Source organism: Coregonus clupeaformis, chromosome 24 (genome assembly GCF_020615455.1).
Source record: "Coregonus clupeaformis isolate EN_2021a chromosome 24, ASM2061545v1, whole genome shotgun sequence".
In the NCBI taxonomy this organism is placed as follows: domain Eukaryota; kingdom Metazoa; phylum Chordata; class Actinopteri; order Salmoniformes; family Salmonidae; genus Coregonus; species Coregonus clupeaformis.
In genome coordinates, this window is record NC_059215.1 from 10,531,859 (window position 1) to 10,552,809 (window position 20,951).

The window sequence follows — 20,951 nt, forward strand, 5'->3', positions numbered from 1 at the left end:
CACTGTATCACAATTCCAGTGGGTCAGAAGTTTACATACACTAAGTTGACTGTGCCTTTAAACAGCTTGGAAAATCCAGAAAAGGATGTCATGGCTTTAGAAGCTTCTGATAGGCTGATTGACATAATTTGAGTCAATTGGAGGTGTACCTGTGGATGTATTTCAAGGCCTACCTTCAAACTCAGTGCCTCTTTGGTTGACATCATGGGAAAATCTAAAGAAATCAGCCAAGACCTCCGAAAAAAAATGGTAGACCTCCACAAGTCTGGTTCATCCTTGGGAGCAATTTCCAAACGCCTGAAGATACCACGTTCATCGGTACAAACAACAGTACGCAAGTATAAACACCATGGGACCACGCAGCCGTCATACCGCTCAGGAAGGAGACGTGTTCTGTCTCCTAGAGATGAACGTACTTTGGTGCGAAAAGTGCAAATCAATCCCAGAACAACAGCAAATGACCTTGGGAAGATGCTGGAGGAAACAGGTACAAAAGTATCTATATCCACAGTAAAATGAGTCCTATATCGACATAACCTGAAAGGCCGCTCAGCAAGGAAGAAGCCACTGCTCCAAAACCGCCATTAAAAAGCCAGACTACGGTTTGCAACTGCACATGGGGACAAAGATCGTACTTTTTTGTGCGAGCAAGGAGGCCTACAAACTTGACCCAGTTACACCAGCTCTGTCAGGAGGAATGGGCCAAAATTCACCCAACTTATTGTGGGAAGCTTGTGGAAGGCTACCCGACAGGTTTGACCCAAGTTAAACAATTTAAAGGCAATGCTACCAAATACTAATTGAGTGTTTGTAAACTTCTGACCCACTGGGAATGTGACAAAATAAATAAAAGCTGAAATAAATCATTCTCTCTACTATTATTCTGACATTTCACATTCTTAGAATAAAGTGGTGATCCTAACTGACCTAAGACAGGGAATTCTTACTTGGATTAAATGTCAGGAATTGTGGAAAACTGAGTTTAAATGTATTTGGCTAAGGTGTATGTAAACTTCCAACTTCAACTGTACATACAGATGTCAGAAAATGCTGATGAGTTAAGATGGGCCCAGCATCTCTCACTGACACAGACACTGTCATGTTGGCTTGTGTGCCAGATTGCAAGATATGATTAAACCAAGCCTTTTTGCCATTTTACTGTCTGTCTCTCCCTTCCTGGCCATCTCTTTCCACCTGGCCATCTCGCCATCCCTGTCTGAACGATTAGGGTAGGATACAGTTCTGATGCACTACTAGAGGAAATCAGCTTGCAGATTGGCAGAGAGTTGACCGACAGTCACCTCGCTGTAGGTGGAGCCTGTCAGTATGCAGGCAGTCCTCTGGGATGTGGTCCCTGTGTGGAAGGGAGCTCCATCCTCAGCACAGTGCAGACACACCATGGGGCTCTCTGGCTGTCCATATGAGATGCTAATTTCCTTGTTGTTTCTCTGGGATGGCTGGGATATGGATCCAAAAGGGTCTTTCTGTTCAGGCCGGGGGCTGCCCCTGCAGATCCTATTGCGGATTGTGGACGTGTCTCGACAAAGACACTTGCGGAAGTTGGGTTTGCACAGCAGGTAGACCATAGGGTTGTAGATGGTGGATGATTTGGCAAAGATGGCCGCCAGGGCGAATGCAGCAGGAGGCACACTGGTGGCGTCACCAAATGCCGCCCACATGGCCACTATGGCGTAAGGGCTCCATGCACCAAGGAAGCCGATGCATACTGCTACTGACAACTGTTAAGAAACACACACAATTGAAAACATTTCTGCATATATAAATAGGCATAAACATTGAATAAATATTCAATATTACTTTACTTAAAGTCTGCAGGTATAATGCATTATAACTTTGGCACAGACCCTGCAAACTATACACATCTGCCACACACATAATTATATCATCCCTGAGCTGTTGTTGTTGTTGTGAACTGGACTGCTGACACAGGGATACCCTCTGACCTTGACGATGAGGCCGTGTGCATTGGTGGTCTTGGTTTGGGACGACACATGCTGCTGGACGGCCTGGCGAGAGCCGCGCACCGTCAGCAGGATGAAGGTGTAGGAGAGGAAGATGACGGTGCAGGGCAGAGCGTAGCAGAAGAGGAACAGGCAGACGATGTAGGACAGTGTTGACAGCTCGTGGTTGGGAGCGTGCCAGTCAATGCAGCAGGCAGTGCCATAAGGCTCGGGCCCGTAGTGTCCCCACTGTGCCAGGGGACTGATGGCGAACACAGAGGCATAACACCACACAGACACCACTAGGACACAGGCATGGGACGAGGAGAACTTGTTACCTGGGGATGGAAAATGGGACAAAGGGGGAAAAGGAAGGAGGAGAAATGTGCATTTTGACATAAGATAAGATAGTGTTTTATTAATCTCTAAAGGGCAAATTAGTTTGCATCAGTTTTAACAGACTATTTCACAATTTCAGAGATTAATGTACAGGGAAAAAATAAAGGTTTGATCATATCCCATTGACATCTAACTCACCATAGTTAGGGAAGCTGACTTTGAGGCAACAGACGAAGGAGAGAGCTGTGAGGTTGGTCAGGCTGCACAGACCAAACAGAACCCCACACATAGCATAGAACTGACAGGTGATCTCATTAAACAACCACCTACACGGTGGGGAGAGATAAGAGTTAGGCAGGAGAAAGTGTTCTATTCCGTCATTATCATTACAACTCAGAATAACAGAGAGAGAGAGAAACAAGTGTTATATTTTTTAAAATTTTTATATATATATTTTTTTTATTTTATTTATTTATTATTATTATTTTTTCTGTGGGAATGGATCAGCTTAATATTGCAGATAGATTGTATCTTCAATCAATGTAATTGTCTGCATCACTTCCAATCCCCCATGTTTATTTTTATTTTTTATATATATACTCCCCTTTATTACTTTTCAACCCCACCATCCTTTCCCTACTTGGAGTAAATTAGTGAACAACAATGCCCAGGCCTCTACTTCCGGTCTATACTTACCATCTACACCTTATGGACAGAGTTAATTTTACAATAATTCTATTATATATATATATATATATATATATATATATATATATATATATATATATATATATACATATTTTTGCTCCTGAACTTCTTCTACTCTCAACCTCTCCGATCATTTTCATGGTGTCCATCCGGTTTGCTTCTATATGCCATATCTTTCTAACTGTGCTCCTTCCCAAAAGCTCCCAACATACAACCTATATACTTATTATGGACACAGTATGCTTACATTATTAGCTATCTTTGTTATTATTTGTTGTTATTTGTTATTAGTCCCATCCTTCAACTCTATTCAATACCTCCCATCTATCTCTTAACACCATCCATATAGGATTTCTATTTGCCATATATATTTCAACCGTACTGTGATGTTTCACAAAAATTCTGAACCTCTCTATTCTCATTGCTTCTACAGATTGTGAATTAAAAATAAACATTTTTGCTAAAAGTATTATTATATTATTGATTGATTGACTATGACTTTTCAGATCACCCAGTAATGCTATCTGCAAGGTTAGTTCCAGGTGTCACGATCGTCTGAAGGAGGAGACCAATGCGCAGCGTTGCGAGTGAACATGATGACTTTATTAACTTAAAGCAACCACGAAGAAAACAACAAAGGACGATCCGTGAAGTTCTATACTGAATACTACTAACAGCAACAAAGAAACAATAACCCACAACACAAAGGAGAAAACACACAGAATATATATGGCTCCCAATCAGAGATAACGAGCCGACAGCTGACACTCGTTACCTCCGATTGGGAGTCATCGACCAATCACCACCTGACACAAACAAAATGAAACTCACCCATCCCCAACACCACCAAATGAAATACACCCAAACACATGAAAATGAACAACCCTGGCTCAATATAAACGTCCATAGAGCCAGAGTGTCACAGTACCCCCCCCTAAAGGTGCGAACTCCGGGCGCACCAACATCAGGACTAGGGGAGGGTCTGGGTGGGCGTCTGTCCATGGTGGCGGCTCTGGCCCCGGTCGTGATCCCCACCCCACCACAGTCACAACCTGCTTCGGTAGCCTCCCAATGACCACCCTCCACCTAACCCCACCTGGACTAAGGGGCAACCCCGGACTAAGGGGCAGCATCGGCCTAAGGGGCAGCACCGGGATAAGGGGCAGCACCGGGCTACGGGGCAGTACCGGACTACGGGGCAGTACCGGACTAAGGGGCAGCACCGGGCTAAGGGGCAGTACCGGGCTAAGGGGCAGTACCGGACTCAGGGGCAGCACCGGACTCAGGGGCAGCACCGGACTCAGGGGCAGCACCGGACTCAGGGGCAGCACCGGGCTAAAGGGCAGCACCGGACTAAGGGGCAGCACCGGGCTAAGGGGCAGTACCTGACTAGATGGCGGATCCTGGCTGGCTGGCTCTGGCGGATCCTGGCGGGACGGCTCTGGCTGATCCTGGCGGGACGGCTCTGGCGGATCCTGGCGGGACGGCTCTGGCGGATCCTGGCTGGACGGCTCTGGCGGATCCTGGCTGGACCGGCTCTGGCGGATCCTGGCTGGACGGCTCTGGCGGATCCTGGCTGGACGGCTCTGGCGGATCCTGGCTGGACGGCTCTGGCGGATCCTTGCTGGACGGCTCTGGCGGATCCTGGCTGGACGGCTCTGGCGGATCCTGGCAGGACGGCTCTGGCGGATCCTGGCTGGCTGACGGATCTGGCGGATCCTGGCGGGCTGACGGATCTGGCTGCTCATGGCTGGCTGGACGGATCTGGCTGCTCATGGCTGGCTGACGGATCTGGCTGCTCATGGCTGGCTGACGGATCTGGCTGCTCATGGCTGGCTGACGGATCCCTGGCTGCTCATGGCTGGCTGACGGATCTGGCTGCTCATGGCTGGCTGACGGGTCTGGCTGCTCATGGCTGGCTGACGGATCTGGCTGCTCATGGCTGGCTGACGGATCTGGCTGCTCATGGCTGGCTGACGGATCTGGCTGCTCATGGCTGGCTGACGGATCTGGCTGCTCATGGCTGGCTGACGGATCTGGCTGCTCTGCGGCTGGCTGACGGATCTGGCTGCTCTGGCTGGCTGGCGGATCTGGCTGCTCATGGCTGGCTGACGGGTCTGGCTGCTCATGGCTGGCTGACGGGTCTGGCTGCTCGTGGCTGGCTGACGGGTCTGGCTGCTCGTGGCTGGCTGACGGGTCTGGCTGCTCATGGCTGGCTGACGGATCTGGCTGCTCATGGCTGGCTGACGGATCTGGCTGCTCATGGCTGGCTGACGGGTCTGGCTGCTCATGGCTGGCTGACGGGTCTGGCTGCTCATGGCTGGCTGACGGATCTGGCTGCTCATGGCTGGCTGACGGATCTGGCTGCTCATGGCTGACTGACGGATCTGGCTGCTCATGGCTGGCTGACGGATCTGGCTGCTCATGGCTGGCTGACGGATCTGGCCACTCATGGCTGGCGGAAGGCTCTGGCTGATCCCGTCTGGCGGAAGGCTCTGGCTGCTCCTGTCTGGCGGAAGGCTCTGGCTGATCCGATCTGACGGAAGGCTCTGGCTGCTCCTGTCTGGCGGAAGGCTCTGGCTGATCCTGTCTGGCGGAAGGCTCTGGCTGATCCTGTCTGGCGGAAGGCTCTGGCTGATCCTGTCTGGCGGAGAGCTCTAGCGGCTCCGGTCTGGCGGACGGCTCTGAAGGCTCATGGCAGACGGGCGGCTTTGTAGGCTCAGTACAGACGGGCAGTTCAGACGGCGTTGGGCAGACGGACAGTTCAGACGGCGTTGGGCAGACGGGCAGTTCAGACGGCGTTGGGCAGACGGGCAGTTCAGGCGCCGTTGGGCAGACGGGCAGTTCAGACGGCGTTGGGCAGACGGGCAGTTCAGACGGCGTTGGGCAGACGGGCAGTTCAGGCCGGCTGGCGACGCACATCGTGGACCTGGTGCGTGGAGTAGGAACAGGCCGGACCGTACCGGGAACACCCACCACTGGCCTTAACTGGGGATCAAGAACGGACCGGACCAGACTGGGAACACACTTCAGTCTCTCATGCCGTGCCACAACAACTTCCCTCCCTCTACTCGCCAATGGCTCCCGTAATCCGATAGCCTTCTCTCCTTTTCTCCCTGTGGCAGCCTCCTGCTGCCCAGGCGCTCCATGTGCCCCCCAAAAAAATTTTTGGGGGAGTAACCACGGGCTTCCAGCCTCGACTCCGCGCTTCCTCTTCATACCACCTCCTCTCGGCTGCAGCTGCCTCCAGCTCTTCACGAGGGCGGTGATATTCCTCCTCATACCACCTCCTCTCGGCTGCAGCTGCCTCCAGCTCTTCACGAGGGCGGTGATGTTCCTCCGGTTGTGCCCAAGGACCCTTTCCAGCCCGAATCTCCTCCCATGTCCAAAAATCCTTAGGAGGCGTCCATAAATCCTGCGTAGGTAGGTCTTGTTGCCGCTTGTTACGCCGCTTGGTCCTCTTGGGGTGGGTTATTCTGTCACGATCGTCTGAAGGAGGAGACCAATGCGCAGCGTTGCGAGTGAACATGATGACTTTATTAACTTAAAGCAACCACGAAGAAAACAACAAAGGACGATCCGTGAAGTTCTATACTGAATACTACTAACAGCAACAAAGAAACAATACCCACAACACAAAGGAGAAAACACACAGAATATATATGGCTCCCAATCAGAGATAACGAGCCGACAGCTGACACTCGTTACCTCCGATTGGGAGTCATCGACCAATCACCACCTGACACAAACAAAATGAAACTCACCCATCCCCAACACCACCAAATGAAATACACCCAAACACATGAAAATGAACAACCCTGGCTCAATATAAACGTCCATAGAGCCAGAGTGTCACACCAGGTAAATATTGCAATCCTTTAGCCATTCCTGGACCTGTGTCCAACAACAAGCTACAAATGGACAGAACCAAAACAAATGATCTAATGATTCTGTCTCTTCACAGCAAAACCTGCAGAGCTGGGAAGATTGTATCCCCCATATAAATAACATTATATTGGTAGCAAGAATTTTATATAATAATTTAAATTGAAAGATTCTAATTTTTGAATCCGGTGTCGTTTTGCGTGTCAGTTCATAAACACTATGCCATGGGATCGGTACGTCAAAGATCTCTTCCCAACTATTTTGCAATCTATATGGGACGGCTGTCAATCCTTTGGTCCTTAAGTGAAACTGATATACTTTTTTATTTATCACAGTTTTCCTTAACCAATTATGTTCTTTAATGCAAGGCCGACAGACAAGTTCCTTACTTTCTCCCCCTTCCACTTTCCTCTTCCACTTTTGCGGTAAGGCTGCAATTATTTGGTTGTAATTTTGGGTAGAGCAGACATTTCCAAATGTTTTTGTTAGCTGCATGTGCGACATAACTCCACCAGTCCTACCGATGATATCATTTACGAAGATTATACCTTTTTTAAACATTCTGTCAAAAAATAAAGGCTTTTTGTCAATTATTATATTTGAATTTAACCACAATATTTGTTGCATTATTTGTTCTGTCGTTTCTGGAGGATTAAATTGAAATTGCAACCAACTTTCTATGGCTTGTTTTAGAAATAGTGACATTTGGGAGATGATTTCCTTTTCAAATAACTGAAAGTGAGAGGTTGTAATCTGAATAAAGGGAAAAAGGCCTTTCTTGAACATTGGGTGAGACAATCTTACTAATTTGCTTGAGAACCAGTTCGGATTTAAGTATAACTTTTGTATGACTGAAGCTTTTAGTGATAGGTCTAATGCTTTAATATTTAATAATTTCTGTCCTCCGAATTCATATTCATTATATAAATATGCTCTTTTAATTTTGTCTGGCTTGCCGTTCCAAATAAAATTGAATATTTTTTTCTCATATCATTTAAAAAACTGTTCGCTAGGCGTAGGCAAGACCATAAGCAAATGGGTAAACTGGGATAATACTAAAGAGTTAATCAGGGTGATTTTTCCACAAATTGACAGGTATTTTCCTTTCCATGGTAGTAAGATCTTATCTATTTTTGCTAACTTTCTATTAAAATGTATTGAAGTGAGATCATTTATTTCCTTTGGGATATGTATTCCGAGTATATCCACATCACCATCAGACCATTTTATTGGTAAACTACATGGTAATGTAAAAATTGTATTTTTTAGTGATCCAATACGTAATATAGTACATTTGTCATAATTTGGTTGTAATCCAGAGAGGTTAGAAAATTTATCTAGATCCTCTATGAGGCTGTGGAGCGATTCTAGTTGTGGATTTAAAAGAAAACATGAATCATCAGCGTACAATGACACCTTTGTTTTTAAGCCCTGTATTTCTAATCCTCTGGTATTATTATTGGATCTGATTTTAATAGCTAACATCTCGATGGCCACAATAAATAGATATGCTGATAGTGGACATCCTTGTTTCACTCCTCTTGACAGTTTAAAACTTTCTGAGAAATAGCCATTATTTACTATTTTACACCTAGGGTTCCAATACATGATTTTGACCCATTTTATAAGAGATTCTCCAAAATTGAAATGCTCCAGGCATTTATATATAAACCCCAGTCGAACTTTATCAAATGCCTTTTCGAAGTCTGCTATGAATAGCAGGCCTGGTTTCCCATATTTTCCATAGTGTTCTATTGTTTCCAATACTTGCCTTATATTATCTCCAATGTATCTTCCATGTAAAAAACCTGTCTGATTAGAATGAATAATATCCGACAATACCTTTTTAATTCTATGCGCTATACATTTTGCTAGGATTTTTGCATCACAACACTGAAGTGTAAGGGGCCTCCAATTTTGTAAATGGACTGGATCTTTATATTTTCCACTTGTATCCTGTTTCAGTAATAATGAGATCAGACCTTCTTCTTGAGTGTCAGATAATCTACCATTTACATAGGAGTGGTTAAAACATGCTAATAGCGGTCCGCTTAGTATATCAAAAAAGGTTTGGTATACCTCGACTGGTATGCCATCCAACCCTGGAGTTTTCCCCGGACTTAAAGTCTTTAATTGCATCCAGAAGTTCCTCCTCTGTAATTTCACCTTCACATGAGTCTTTCTGTGTGGCTGTTAATTTGACATTATCAATAGAAAAAAAATCTCTACAATTAGCTTCAGTTAGAGGAGATGGAGGCGACTGAAAAGAAAACATATGCTTAAAGTACTTTGTTTCTTCCTTCAAAATATAATTTGGTGAATTATGGGTGGCTCCGTCAATTGTAACCAGTTTCATTAAGTTCTTTTTGGTAGCATTCCTATGTTGAAGATAAAAAAATAATTTTGTGCATTTTTCCCCATATTCCATCCAGTTTGCTTTATTTTTATAATATATTACACTTGATCTTTCTTGAATAAGTTTCTCCATTTATTTTTGTTTTTCCTCTAATTTATTCTGAGCCTCTATGTTACAGTTTTTATTGCCATCTATCTGTTCTGTTAGATTTTCTATTTCAAACAAGTGTTTTTTTGTTTAGTTTTTTGTTCCATGAGCCAGAAGAGAGAAAGAATATGACGAACTTGTGAGCGAATGCAGAGGGAATGGCCAGAGGGAATAAAGACAGGGTCATCCCAAGGTCGCTGATGGACAGGTTAATGATGAAGAACTCGGCCGGCTTCAAGGACAAGTGCTTACGATACGCAACAAGCAGCAATATGCCATTCCCCAGGAGAGATAGAACACCTAGAAGAGAAAGAGAGTATGGTGTCTAAGGAATTTATGACTTTGCTAATGGTTGCAAATGGTCTTAGAGGATGTTGACTAAGCTTAAGGGGAGCATCTGGAGAGTAGTTCTATAGGGGCACCCTAAAGCCGAGGAAGTATGTTAGGTGGAGTCCTGGGATTGGTCTGTAGGGGAAAACACCCATATCAGGTTACATAGGATAAATACCACGGTTAAAACAGAGGACGGAGAGAATAACATATTACAGATTGGAGCCGGTTATTCTCCAGATATCGGCAGATATCTGTAAATTGGCGCTGAGATCTTCAAATGTAATAAAGAATTATAATCGAGGACAGTGTCAGCGGATTCCCTTGTTCTCACAGCATAATTAGCATTGTTTTCTCGGCACCACAAGAGTGAAATATGATAATATGAAAAAGAGAGGACAACTGAAGACATAGAGGAATGAAAATCGGAGGGTATACATCCAGGCATAAAAGCATATCCAGTACTCTATGAATGGATTGATTGTATATGCCTTGAATCTTCTCTTAATTTGAACTGCATGTGGCTGTGACTGGATGACTAGCTAGCTGGAACTGAATTTACTCAAATGTGAGAATTTGTTGTGAATGGATATAAGTATGACCTCTTGGCAGTGAATATGAACTCACAGAATATGCTGTAGAGGGTGCCCATGAGGAAGTCAAGCTCCTTTGAGATTGTGGAGACAAACAAGGCTGTGTCTGAAGCATTTCCCATCTGGAGAAAGAGATAGAAGGAGTGGGGGGTCGACAGAAGGGAGTGTAACTGTTAGTCAGAGAACAGTAGTGCAGTTAATTGACAATTATGTCATTACGTAATGTTTGCTAGCGTTAATTACAGCCACAAGTTCTCTCTGAATCAACTAATTTAATAATCAGTGAACGTGTGATGAGGCAATACATCCGAGGGTGGACAAACAGATCATGAAAGTGAGAGCAACAACAAAGGATTCACTACACTATTTATGTTTGTCTTTCCATCTGGTCTACATTTGTCTGCTTTGGATAAATATCAGAATGGGAAAGGTTTAAAGGCCCAATGCAGCTGTTTTTATATCAATATCAAATCATTTCTGGGTAACAATTAAGTACCTTACTGTAATAGATTTCCGTAAAAATGGGCAAAAGTAGCTTTTTAGCAAAAAACGATTTCTGAAGCAAGAATTTTGCTAGGACTGTCTGGGAGTGGTCTCAGTGGGGAGGGGAAAACTAGCTGTTATTGGAGGTTTGGAACGCTCTTTGTTATTGGTCTATTAACACATTTACCGCATGGTGATGTCACCATGGAAAGCCACAACTCCTGCCCATGCAAACCTGCTGATTAGATGGTCCCGTGTAGATTGTATTTTCAACCAGCAACTATCAGGAAATAACGCTGATCAAAATTGTTCACACTTTTACAGTGTTAGTTTCATCAACTGTTGCACAATGTGATATAAAACACAGGAAAAAAACGAATTTTGACTGCACTGGGCCTTGAAATGAATTGAAACGACAGCTGGGTTGAGCACTGAACCAAGACACTGCTGGCTGTACTTTTGTTAAGAGTTTGAATGTGTGCTCTTCACACAGTAGCTGTTGATTTCTATGTGGAGTATGTTGGAGTAGATGTGTTAAGCGGACTCTATTATGCCATTGTAAGCTGCACAATAGAGGGAAATGGAGATGGAGAGCCTTGAACTGTTTCACAGCAGATATGGTGGTACTCCAAACCTAATGGCCAAAAAGTCTGATTATCTTAGAGAGGGAGGGAGAGAGAGAGAGAGAGAGAGAGAGAGAGAGAGAGAGAGAGAGAGAGAGAGAGAGACATATTCACACAACACACTTATGCTATATGATAAACAGAGGTTCTTCAACATGTCTGTTACTATTGATATGAGGGATGTTGGAGGAGCCAGGCAGTCCCTCTGCTAATAGAGCCACACAGACCACAAAGGGCCTGGAGCACAACTGTGTTCTGAGTGGGCCTCCCAGTCCTCCAGAGGCTACAATCTCTCTAGACCAGTGGTTCCCAAACTGTGGGGGCACAACAGGTTGGCGCGGGCTCCAAAAAGCCACTTTTTTTAAGGAACTGAGTCCGGCTTTCAACTTACTCTTGATAGTTGTAATAGTAGAATGCACAAGATGCAATAAATAAATTGGGTAGTGCACCATCAGTTTTCCTCTTGTCATGTCAGACATTGTGTACCTTGGAGAGCTATTAACTTTTCAGAAATGTCCAGATTAACTAGTCTATATCAGCTAACGTTTTTTAGCTAGGTTTTTTAGCCCATTGGTTTTGTAGTTATGTTCAAGTCACTCTATTAGCATCAAATAGCCCCCGCGATATGCAACTTTTCAGGGAAGTTAGGAACCAATATACACAAGCAGTTAGGAAAGCAAAGGCTAACTTTTTAAAACAGAAATTTGCATCCTGTAGCACTAACTCCAAAAAGTTTTGGGACACTGTAAAGTCCATGGAGAATAAGAGCACTTCCTCCCAGCTGCCCATTGCACTGAGGCTAGGAAACACTATCACCACCGATAAATCTACAATAATCGAGAATTTCAACAAGCATTTTGCTACGGCTGGCCATGCGTTCCACCTGGCTACCACTACCCCAGCCACCAGCTCTGCACCCTCCGCTGCAACTTGCCCATGCTCCCCCCCGCTTCTCCTTCACACAAATTCAGACAGCTGATGTTCTGAAAGAGCTGCACAATCTGGACCCCTACAAATCAGCTGGGCTAGACAATCTGGACCCTTTCTTTCTAAAATTAGCCGCCGAAATTGTCGCAACCCCTATTACTAGCCTGTTCAACCTCTCTTTCGTAACGTCTGAGATCCCCAGAGATTGGAAAGCTGCCGCGGTCATCCCCCTCTTCAAAGGGGGTGACACTCTAGATCCAAACTGTTACAGACCTATATCCATCCTGCCCTGCCTTTCGAAAGTGTTTGAAAGCCAAGTTAACAAACAGATCACCGACCATTTCGAATCCCACCGTACCTTCTCCGCTATGCAATCCGGTTTCCGAGCTGGTTGCATGGGTGCACTTCAGCCACACTCAAGGTCCTAAACGATATTATAACCGCGATCGATAATAGACAGTACTGTGCAGCCGTCTTCATCGACCTGGCCAAGGCTTTCGACTCTGTCAACCACCGCATTCTTATTGGCAGACTAAATAGCCTTGGTTTCTCAAATGACTGCCTCACCTGGTTCACCAACCATTTTGTATACATCTGGCCCTTCATTGGACACTGTGTTAACAAACCTCCAAATGAGCTTCAATGCCATACAACACTCCTTCAGTAGCCTCCAACTGCTCTTAAACACTAGTAAAACTAAATGCATGCTCTTCAATCGAACGCTGCTGGCACCCGCCCACCCGACTAGAATCACTACTCTCGACGGGTCTGACCTAGAGTATGTGGACAACTACAAATACCTAGGTGTCTGGTTAGACTGTAAACTCTCCTTCCAGACTCACATTAAGAATCTCCAATCCAAAGTTAAATCCAGAATCGGCTTCCTATTTCACAACAAAGCCTCCTTCACTCATGCTGCCAAACATGCCCTCGTAAAACTGACTATCCTACCGATCCTTGACTTCGGCGATGTCATTTACAAAATAGCCTCCAACACTCTACTCAGCAAATTGGATGTAGTCTATCACAGTGCCATCCGTTTAGTCTCCAAAGCCCCATACACTACCCACCACTGTGACCTGTATGCTCTTGTTGGCTGGTCCTCATTACATGTTCGTCGTCAAACCCACTGGCTCCAGGCCATCTATAAATCACTGCTAGGCAAATCCCCGCCTTATCTTAGCTCATTGGTCACCATAGCAACACCCACCCGTAGTATGTGCTCCAGCAGGTATATCTCACTGGTCATCCCCAAAGCCAACACCTCCTTTGGCCGCCATTCCTTCCAGTTCTCTGCTGCCAATGACTGGAACGAATTGCAAAAATCTCTGAAGCTGGAGACTCTTATCTCCCTCACTAACTTTAAACATCAGTTGTCAGAGCACCTTACCGATCACTGCACCTGTACACAGCCCATCTGAAATTAGCCCACCCAACTACCTCATCCCTATATTGTTATTTATTTTGCTCATTTGCACCCCAGTATCTCTTTTTGCACATAATCTCTTGCACATCTATCATTCCAGTGTTAAAACTAATTGTAATTGTTTTGCACTATAGCCTATTTATTGCCTTACCTCCATAACTTGCTACATTTGTACACACTGTATATATATTTTCTGTTGTATTTTTTACTTTATGTTTTTTTACCCCATATGTAACTCTGTGTTGTTGTTTTTATCGCACTGCTTCGCTTTATCTTGGCCAGGTTGCAGTTGTAAATGAGAACTTGTTCTCAACTGGCTTACCTGGTTAAATAAAGGTTAAATAAATAAAATAAAAAAACTCAAATATCACATGAATACACATTAGACATGGCAAAATGTATAGAATTGTACGAAAATTAGCTTTAAAACAGCAACATTTTCTCTGCACACCATGACAAAATGTGTAAAATTGCAGGAAATAAGATTTAAACCTGCAAAATGATCTATCCTCAAACAAGAGGGGTGTGAACAGTTTGTGCCATGAAAATCAAATCAAATTGTATTGGTCACATACACATATTTAGCAGATGTTATTGCGGGTGTAGCAAAATGCTTGTGTTCCTACAGTGAGGGAAAAAAGTATTTGATCCCCTGCTGATTTTGTACGTTTGCCCACTGACAAAGAAATGAACAGTCTATCATTTTAATGGTAGGTTTATTTGAACATTGAGAGACAGAATAACAACAAAAAAATCCAGAAAAACGCATGTCAAAAATGTTAGAAATTGATTCGCATTTTAATGAGGGAAATAAGTATTTGACCCTCTCTCAATCAGAAAGATTTCTGGCTCCCAGGTGTCTTTTATACAGGTAATGAGCTGAGATTAGGAGCACACGCTTAAAGGGAGTGCTCTTAATCTCAGCTTGTTACCTGTATAAAAGACACCTGTCCACAGAAGCAATCAATCAATCAGATTCCAAACTCTCCACCATGGCCAAGACCAAAGAGCTCTCCAAGGATGTCAGGGACAAGATTGTAGACCTACACAAGGCTGGAATGGGCTACAAGACCATCACCAAGCAGCTTGGTGAGAAGGTGACAACAGTTGGTGCGATTATTCGCAAATGGAAGAAACACAAAATAACTGTCAATCTCCCTCGGCCTGGGGCTCCATGCAAGATCTCACCTCGTGGAGTTGCAATGATAATGAGAACGGTGAGGAATCAGCCCAGAACTACACGGGAGGATCTTGTCAATGATCTCAGGGCAGTTGGGACCATAGTCTCCAAGAAAACAATTGGTAACACACTACGCCGTGAATGACTGAAATCCTGCAGTGCCCGCAAGGTCCCCCTGCTCAAGAAAGCACATTTACAGGCCCGTCTGAAGTTTGCCAATGAACATCTGAATGATTCAGAGGAGAACTGGGTGAAAGTGTTGTGGTCAGATGAGACCAAAATCGAGCTCTTTGGCATCAACTCAACTTGCCGTGTTTGGATGAGGAGGAATGCTGCCTATGACCCCAAGAACACCATCCCCACCGTCAAACATGGAGGTGGAAACATTATTCTTTGGGGGTGTTTTTCTGCTAAGGGGACAGGACAACTTCACCGCATCAAAGGGACGATGGACGGGGCCATGTACCGTCAAATCTCGGTTGAGAACCTCCTTCCCTCAGCCAGGGCATTGAAAATGGGTCGTGGATGGGTATTCCAGCATGACAATGACCCAAAACACACGGCCAAGGCAACAAAGGAGTGGCTCAAGAAGAAGCACATTAAGGTCCTGGAGTGGCCTAGCCAGTCTCCAGACCTTAATCCCATAGAAAATCTGTGGAGGCAGCTGAAGGTTTGAGTTACCAAACGTCAGCCTCGAAACCTTAATGACTTGGAGAAGATCTGCAAAGAGGAGTGCAAACCTGGTGGCCAAGAGATGTGTGCAAACCTGGTGGCCAACTACAAGAAACGTCTGACCTCTGTGATTGCCAACAAGGGTTTTGCCACCAAGTACTAAGTCATGTTTTGCAGAGGGGTCAAATACTTATTTCCCTCATTAAAATGCAAATCAATTTATAACATTTTTGACATGCGTTTTTCTGGATTTTTTTGTTGTTATTCTGTCTCTCACTGTTCAAATAAACCTACCATTAAAATTATAGACTGATCATGTCTTTGTCAGTGGGCAAACGTACAAAATCAGCAAGGGATCAAATACTTTTTTCCCTCACTGTAGCTACAGCAGTGCAGCAATATATAACAATTCACAACAATACACAGATCTAAAAGTAAAAGAATGGAATTAAGAAATATATAAATATTAGGACAAGCAATGTCAGAGTCCGGAGTGTCAATATATTTACAGTACCAGTCAAAAGTTTGGACACACCTACTCATTCAAGGGTTTTTCTTTATTTGTACTATTTTCTACATTGTAGAATAATAGTGAAGACATCAAAACTATGAAATAACACATATGGAATCATGTAGTAACCCAAAAAGTGTTAAACAAATCAAAATATATTTTAGATTTTAGATTCTTCAAAGTAGCCACCCTTTACCTTGATGACAGCTTGAAGCAGTTCCCACATACAGTGCTATGAAAAAGTATTTGCCCCCTTTCTAATTTTCTCTACTTTTGCATATTTGTGATACTGAATGTTATCAGATCTTCAACCAAAACCTAATATTAGATAAAGGGAACATAAGTGAACAAATAACACAACAATTACATATTTATTTCATAAACAAATGTATGTAACACCCAATTCTCCTGTGTGAAAAAGTAATTGCCCCCTTACACTCAATAACTGGTTGTGCCACCTTTAGCTGCAATGACTCCAACCAAATGCTTCCTGTAGTTGTTGATCAGTCTCTCACGTAGTTGTGGAGGAATTTTGGCCCACTCTTCCATGCAGAACCGCTTCCATGCAGAACTCAGTGACGTGTGGGTTTTCAAGCATGAACTGCTCGTTTCAAGTCCTGCCACAACATCTCAATTGGGATTAGGTCTGGACTTTGACTAGGCCATTCCAAAACTTCCAATTTGTTGCTTTTTAGCAATTTTCATGTAGACTTGATTGTGTGTTTTGGATCATAGTCTTGCTGCATGACCCAGCTGCGCTTCAGCTTCAGCTCACAGACGGATGGTCTGACATTCTCCTGCAGAATTCTCTGATACAGAGCAGAATTCATGGTTCCTTCTATTAAGGCAAGTCGTCCAGGTCCTGAGGCAGCAAAGCATCCCCAAACCATCACACCACCACCACCATGCTTGACCTTTGGTATGATGTTCTTACTGTGGAATGCAGTGTTTGGTTTTCGCCAGGCATAATGGGACCCATCTCGTCCAAAAAGTTGACTCAAGTTTGCCAAAAAGCACCTGGATGATCATCAAGACTCTTGGAAGAACGTTCTATGGACAGATGATTCAAAGGTATAACTTTTTGGCTGTTCATAATATGGTCTTTTACCAAATAGGGCTATCTTCTGTATACCACCCCTACCTTGTCACAACACAACTGATTGGCACAAACGCATTAAGAAGGAAAGAAATTCCACAAATTTGTTTAACAATTTTTTGGTTACTACATGATTCCATATGTGTTATTTCATAGTTTTGATGTCTTCACTATTATTATTCAATGTAGAAAATAAAGATACATTTTAGTCATTTAGCAGACGCTCTTATCCAGAGCGACTTACAGGAGCAATTAGGGTTAAGTGCCTTGCTCAAGGACACATCGACAGATTTTCCACCTAGTCGACTCAAGGAAAAGAACCAGCAACCTTTCGGTTACTGGCACAACGCTCTTAACCACTAAGCTACCTGCGGCACTGGAATGAGTAGGTGTGTCCAAACTTTTGACTGGTAGTGTATACAACAATAGTTGAATAGGATGGCATTGACTAGAATCCAGTATATACACATATGAAATGAGTAAAACAGTATGTAAACATTATTAAAGTGACCAGTGATTCCATGTCTATGTACATAGGGCAGCAGCCTCTAAGGTGCAGGGTTGAGTAACCGGGTGGAAGCCGGCTAGTGACAGTGACTAAGTTCAGGGCAGGGTACTGGGTGGAGGCCGGCTAGTGATGGCTATTTAACAGTCTGATGGCCTTGAGATAGAAGCTGTTTTTCAGTCTCTCGGTCCCAACTTTGATGCATCTGATGTCCTTGATGATCTTTTTGGCCTTCCTGTAACATCGGGTGCTGTAGGTGTCCTGGAGGGCAGGCAGTGTGCCCCCGGTGATGCGTTGGGCAGACCGCACCACCCTCTGGAGAGCCCTGTGGTTGCGGGAGGTGCAGTTGTCGTACCAGGTGGTGGGTGATACAGCCCGACAGGATGCTCTCAATGGTGCATCTGTAAAAGTTTGTGAGGGTCTTAGGGGCCAAGCCAAATTTCTTCAGTCTCCTGAGGTTGAAGAGGCACTGTTTCACCTTCTTCACCACACTGTCTGTGTGGGTGAACCATTTCAGATTGTCAGTGATGTGTACGTCGAGGAAGTTGAAGCTTTTCATCTTCTCCACTGCAGCCCCGTCGATGTGGATGGGGGCGTGCTCCCTCTGCTGTCTCCTGAAGTCCACGATCAGTTCCTTTGTTTTGTTGACATTGAGGGATAGGTTATTTTCTTGGCACCACTCCACCAGGGCCCTCACCTCCTCCCTGTAGGAGGAGGTGAGAACAGTCCTTGTGCCCATAGAAATAGATGTGGCGCGCGCGTGCGGGATGTTCCCCAATGTTGGAAGCGGGCCTGAGTGAAAAAGTTTAGGAACTCCTGCTCTAGACAATGATGGCCCTCAGGCATCCCTCCTTATGGGTTTGAGGTTATGTAGGTTACCAAATGTGCTTATTTTTCTAGGGCATATGTAATAACTGAAATTGAATAAAGGATAGGATAAGTTCATTGCCTATCAGTTTATTAACTATCTATAAACAAATGATTAACCGTTTATAAGCTATTTATAACCCCTTTATAAAGTACACCCTAATATGAAGTGCTACGTGCCCAGTCTGACAGACAGCAAAGTCAATGGGGAACTGTGTTAAAAATAAACTTTAGGTCACCGTTCAACCATATAGGGAGCGTCCTTGAACCTGTAGCCATGCTCCAATCAGTATTTTAATATCTTACACAGAAAGACATAGTTACGTCACCACAAATCTAGGAAATGCTTATAATGTATTACAACATCGGTGGTGTATAAGGAAGGCTATATAACGTAGTGATTCTCAGTAATTGAGTCTGATTGGAGGAGCACTACAGAAGCACATCCCCTTGACCAGAATATTAATTTCCAATAGACTGACGTTGTGTTCCACAGGATTGCGTAACAACCCTATCAGATATATTCAGGTACATGTAGGCTACAATGTTACTTGGATGCTTGACAGACCATTAGCAAATGGGTTGGTTATCTGAATTTGCTGATCGTGTCACAACGCATGGAACTGTGTATGTTTAATGTATCAGTCATATTTCACCTTCATTCATTTTTGGGTGGAAATTGTGAATTTAAACAAACAATGTTAAGTCACACCCACCTATATTTCTAATTTCATCTCAAGTCAGTTTAGTGTTTGTCTAGTGACTCACTTGGGTACTTGACCCAGGGGTGTATTTAACCATGTGTGCCATAACTATTAACCATCACAAGCAGGTTTTCATTATTTAAACCTCACCAAGATTTACATTTTTACATTTTAGTCATTTAGCAGACGCTCTTATCCAGAGCGACTTACAGGAGCAATTAGGGTTAAGTGCCTTGCTCAAGGGCACATCGACAGATTTTTCACCTAGTCGGCTCAGGGGTTAGAACCAGCGACCTTTCGGTTACTAGATCAGTGAGTTCACATCATTGGCCTACTTAACATTCAAATGTTACATAAAATGGAGACTGAGGGTGCTCTTTCAAAGACAGAGACAGCCAGGCTTTGCTACTCTAACAAAGACACCAATAAGAACTCCATCATGATACTACTTCAAAAAGACCCTCTCACTCACATCTCATCCCTGGCGCCATCTGACATTAATATTTCATCACTTCTTTTTTTATTCAAGGCAAACAACCAAAATCTCTTGGTCCTTTTTTAACATGTTGACTATACAGTAAATTGGAAAGCTTCCTTACAGACCAGTGTGATGTGCGTCATCACTTTCAAACAAAGCGTATTTTCCACTGAAAGATCTACCCATAGTGGATGCCCATTTTCTGCTCACTGTCTTTCTCCAAGAAATGGTACATGAGTACCAGAACATCCAGAACACCCTCAGCTGTGTGTGTGTGTGTGTGTGTGTGCATGTGAGTGCGTGCGTGCATGTGAGTACGCAGGTAAGTGTGTGTGTGCGCGTGCGTGTGTGTGTGTGTGCATGTGTGAGTGTAACAGATGTGATCGTACTTCATAACTCTCTTGCGTTGTGTTTTTAAAGAAAGGACTGTCTAGCCAGCGATCCTAGTTGATTGGTGTTTATTCTGACGATAGACACAAGGAAGCACATTAGATGTGCAGGACAACGGTATGTTGATGGCTGTAGATTCGTGATTTGTCTGTTAGCATTGAAATACAGTAACTGTGAATTAGCAGGGAGCTAATGCGACCATTACAATTAGAGCATGCTAGCTAACTTTCTCTTACAGCAATACCATACAAAGCACATCCCAGGAAGACCCCAATATCTAACAGGTACCGTACATACACACACACACACACACACACACACACACACAAACAGTACACTGGAGTTGCTTACCAAGAAAACAGTGAATGTTCCTAAGTGGCCTAGTTACAGTTTTGACTTCAAATCGGCTTCTATGCAAATACTTTTTATTTTTATTTAACCTTTATTTAACTAGGCAAGTCAGTTAAGAACAAATTCTTATTTACAATGACGGCCCACCCGGGCCAAACCCGGACAACGCTGGGCCAATTGTGTGCCGCCCTATGGGACTCCCAATCACCGCCGGATTGTGATACGGCCTGGAATCGAACTAGGGTCTGTAGTGATGCCTCTAGCACTGAGATGCAGTGCCTTAGACCGCTGCGCCACTCGGGAGCCCAAGTTGGCTGTCTAGCAAGGATCAACAACCAACTTGACAGAGCTTGAAGAATGTTTTAAAGTATAATGTGCAAATATTGTACAATCCAGGTGTGCAAAGCTCTTAGAGACTT

At 44.1% G+C, this 20,951-nt stretch overlaps 1 protein-coding gene across 1 annotated transcript; it reads right to left on the reverse strand.

Moving 5' to 3' along the window:
- Positions 1 to 971: 971 nt before the first annotated feature.
- Positions 972 to 10,441, reverse strand: LOC121537438 (opsin-5-like). The gene is made up of 5 exons (XM_041845071.2): positions 10,354 to 10,441; positions 9,534 to 9,696; positions 2,499 to 2,626; positions 1,965 to 2,299; positions 972 to 1,739 (listed from the first exon to the last, which is right to left on the reverse strand). Exons 1-5 carry the CDS (start codon positions 10,439 to 10,441, stop codon positions 1,254 to 1,256), a joined length of 1,200 nt encoding a protein of 399 aa, XP_041701005.2. The 3' UTR covers positions 972 to 1,253.
- Between the last annotated feature and the right edge of the window lie 10,510 nt (positions 10,442 to 20,951).

Excerpts from the sequence above, each read along its gene's own strand:
- LOC121537438 (XM_041845071.2), bottom strand. The coding sequence starts at position 10,441 with ATGGGAAATGCTTCAGACACAGCCTTGTTTGTCTCCACAATCTCAAAG. Across the intron at positions 9,697-10,353 it reads CACCCTCTACAGCATATTCT|GTGTTCTATCTCTCCTGGGG; the intron begins GTGAGTTCATAT and ends TTTCTCTTCTAG. Across the intron at positions 2,300-2,498 it reads AGTCAGCTTCCCTAACTATG|GTAACAAGTTCTCCTCGTCC; the intron begins GTGAGTTAGATG and ends TTCCATCCCCAG.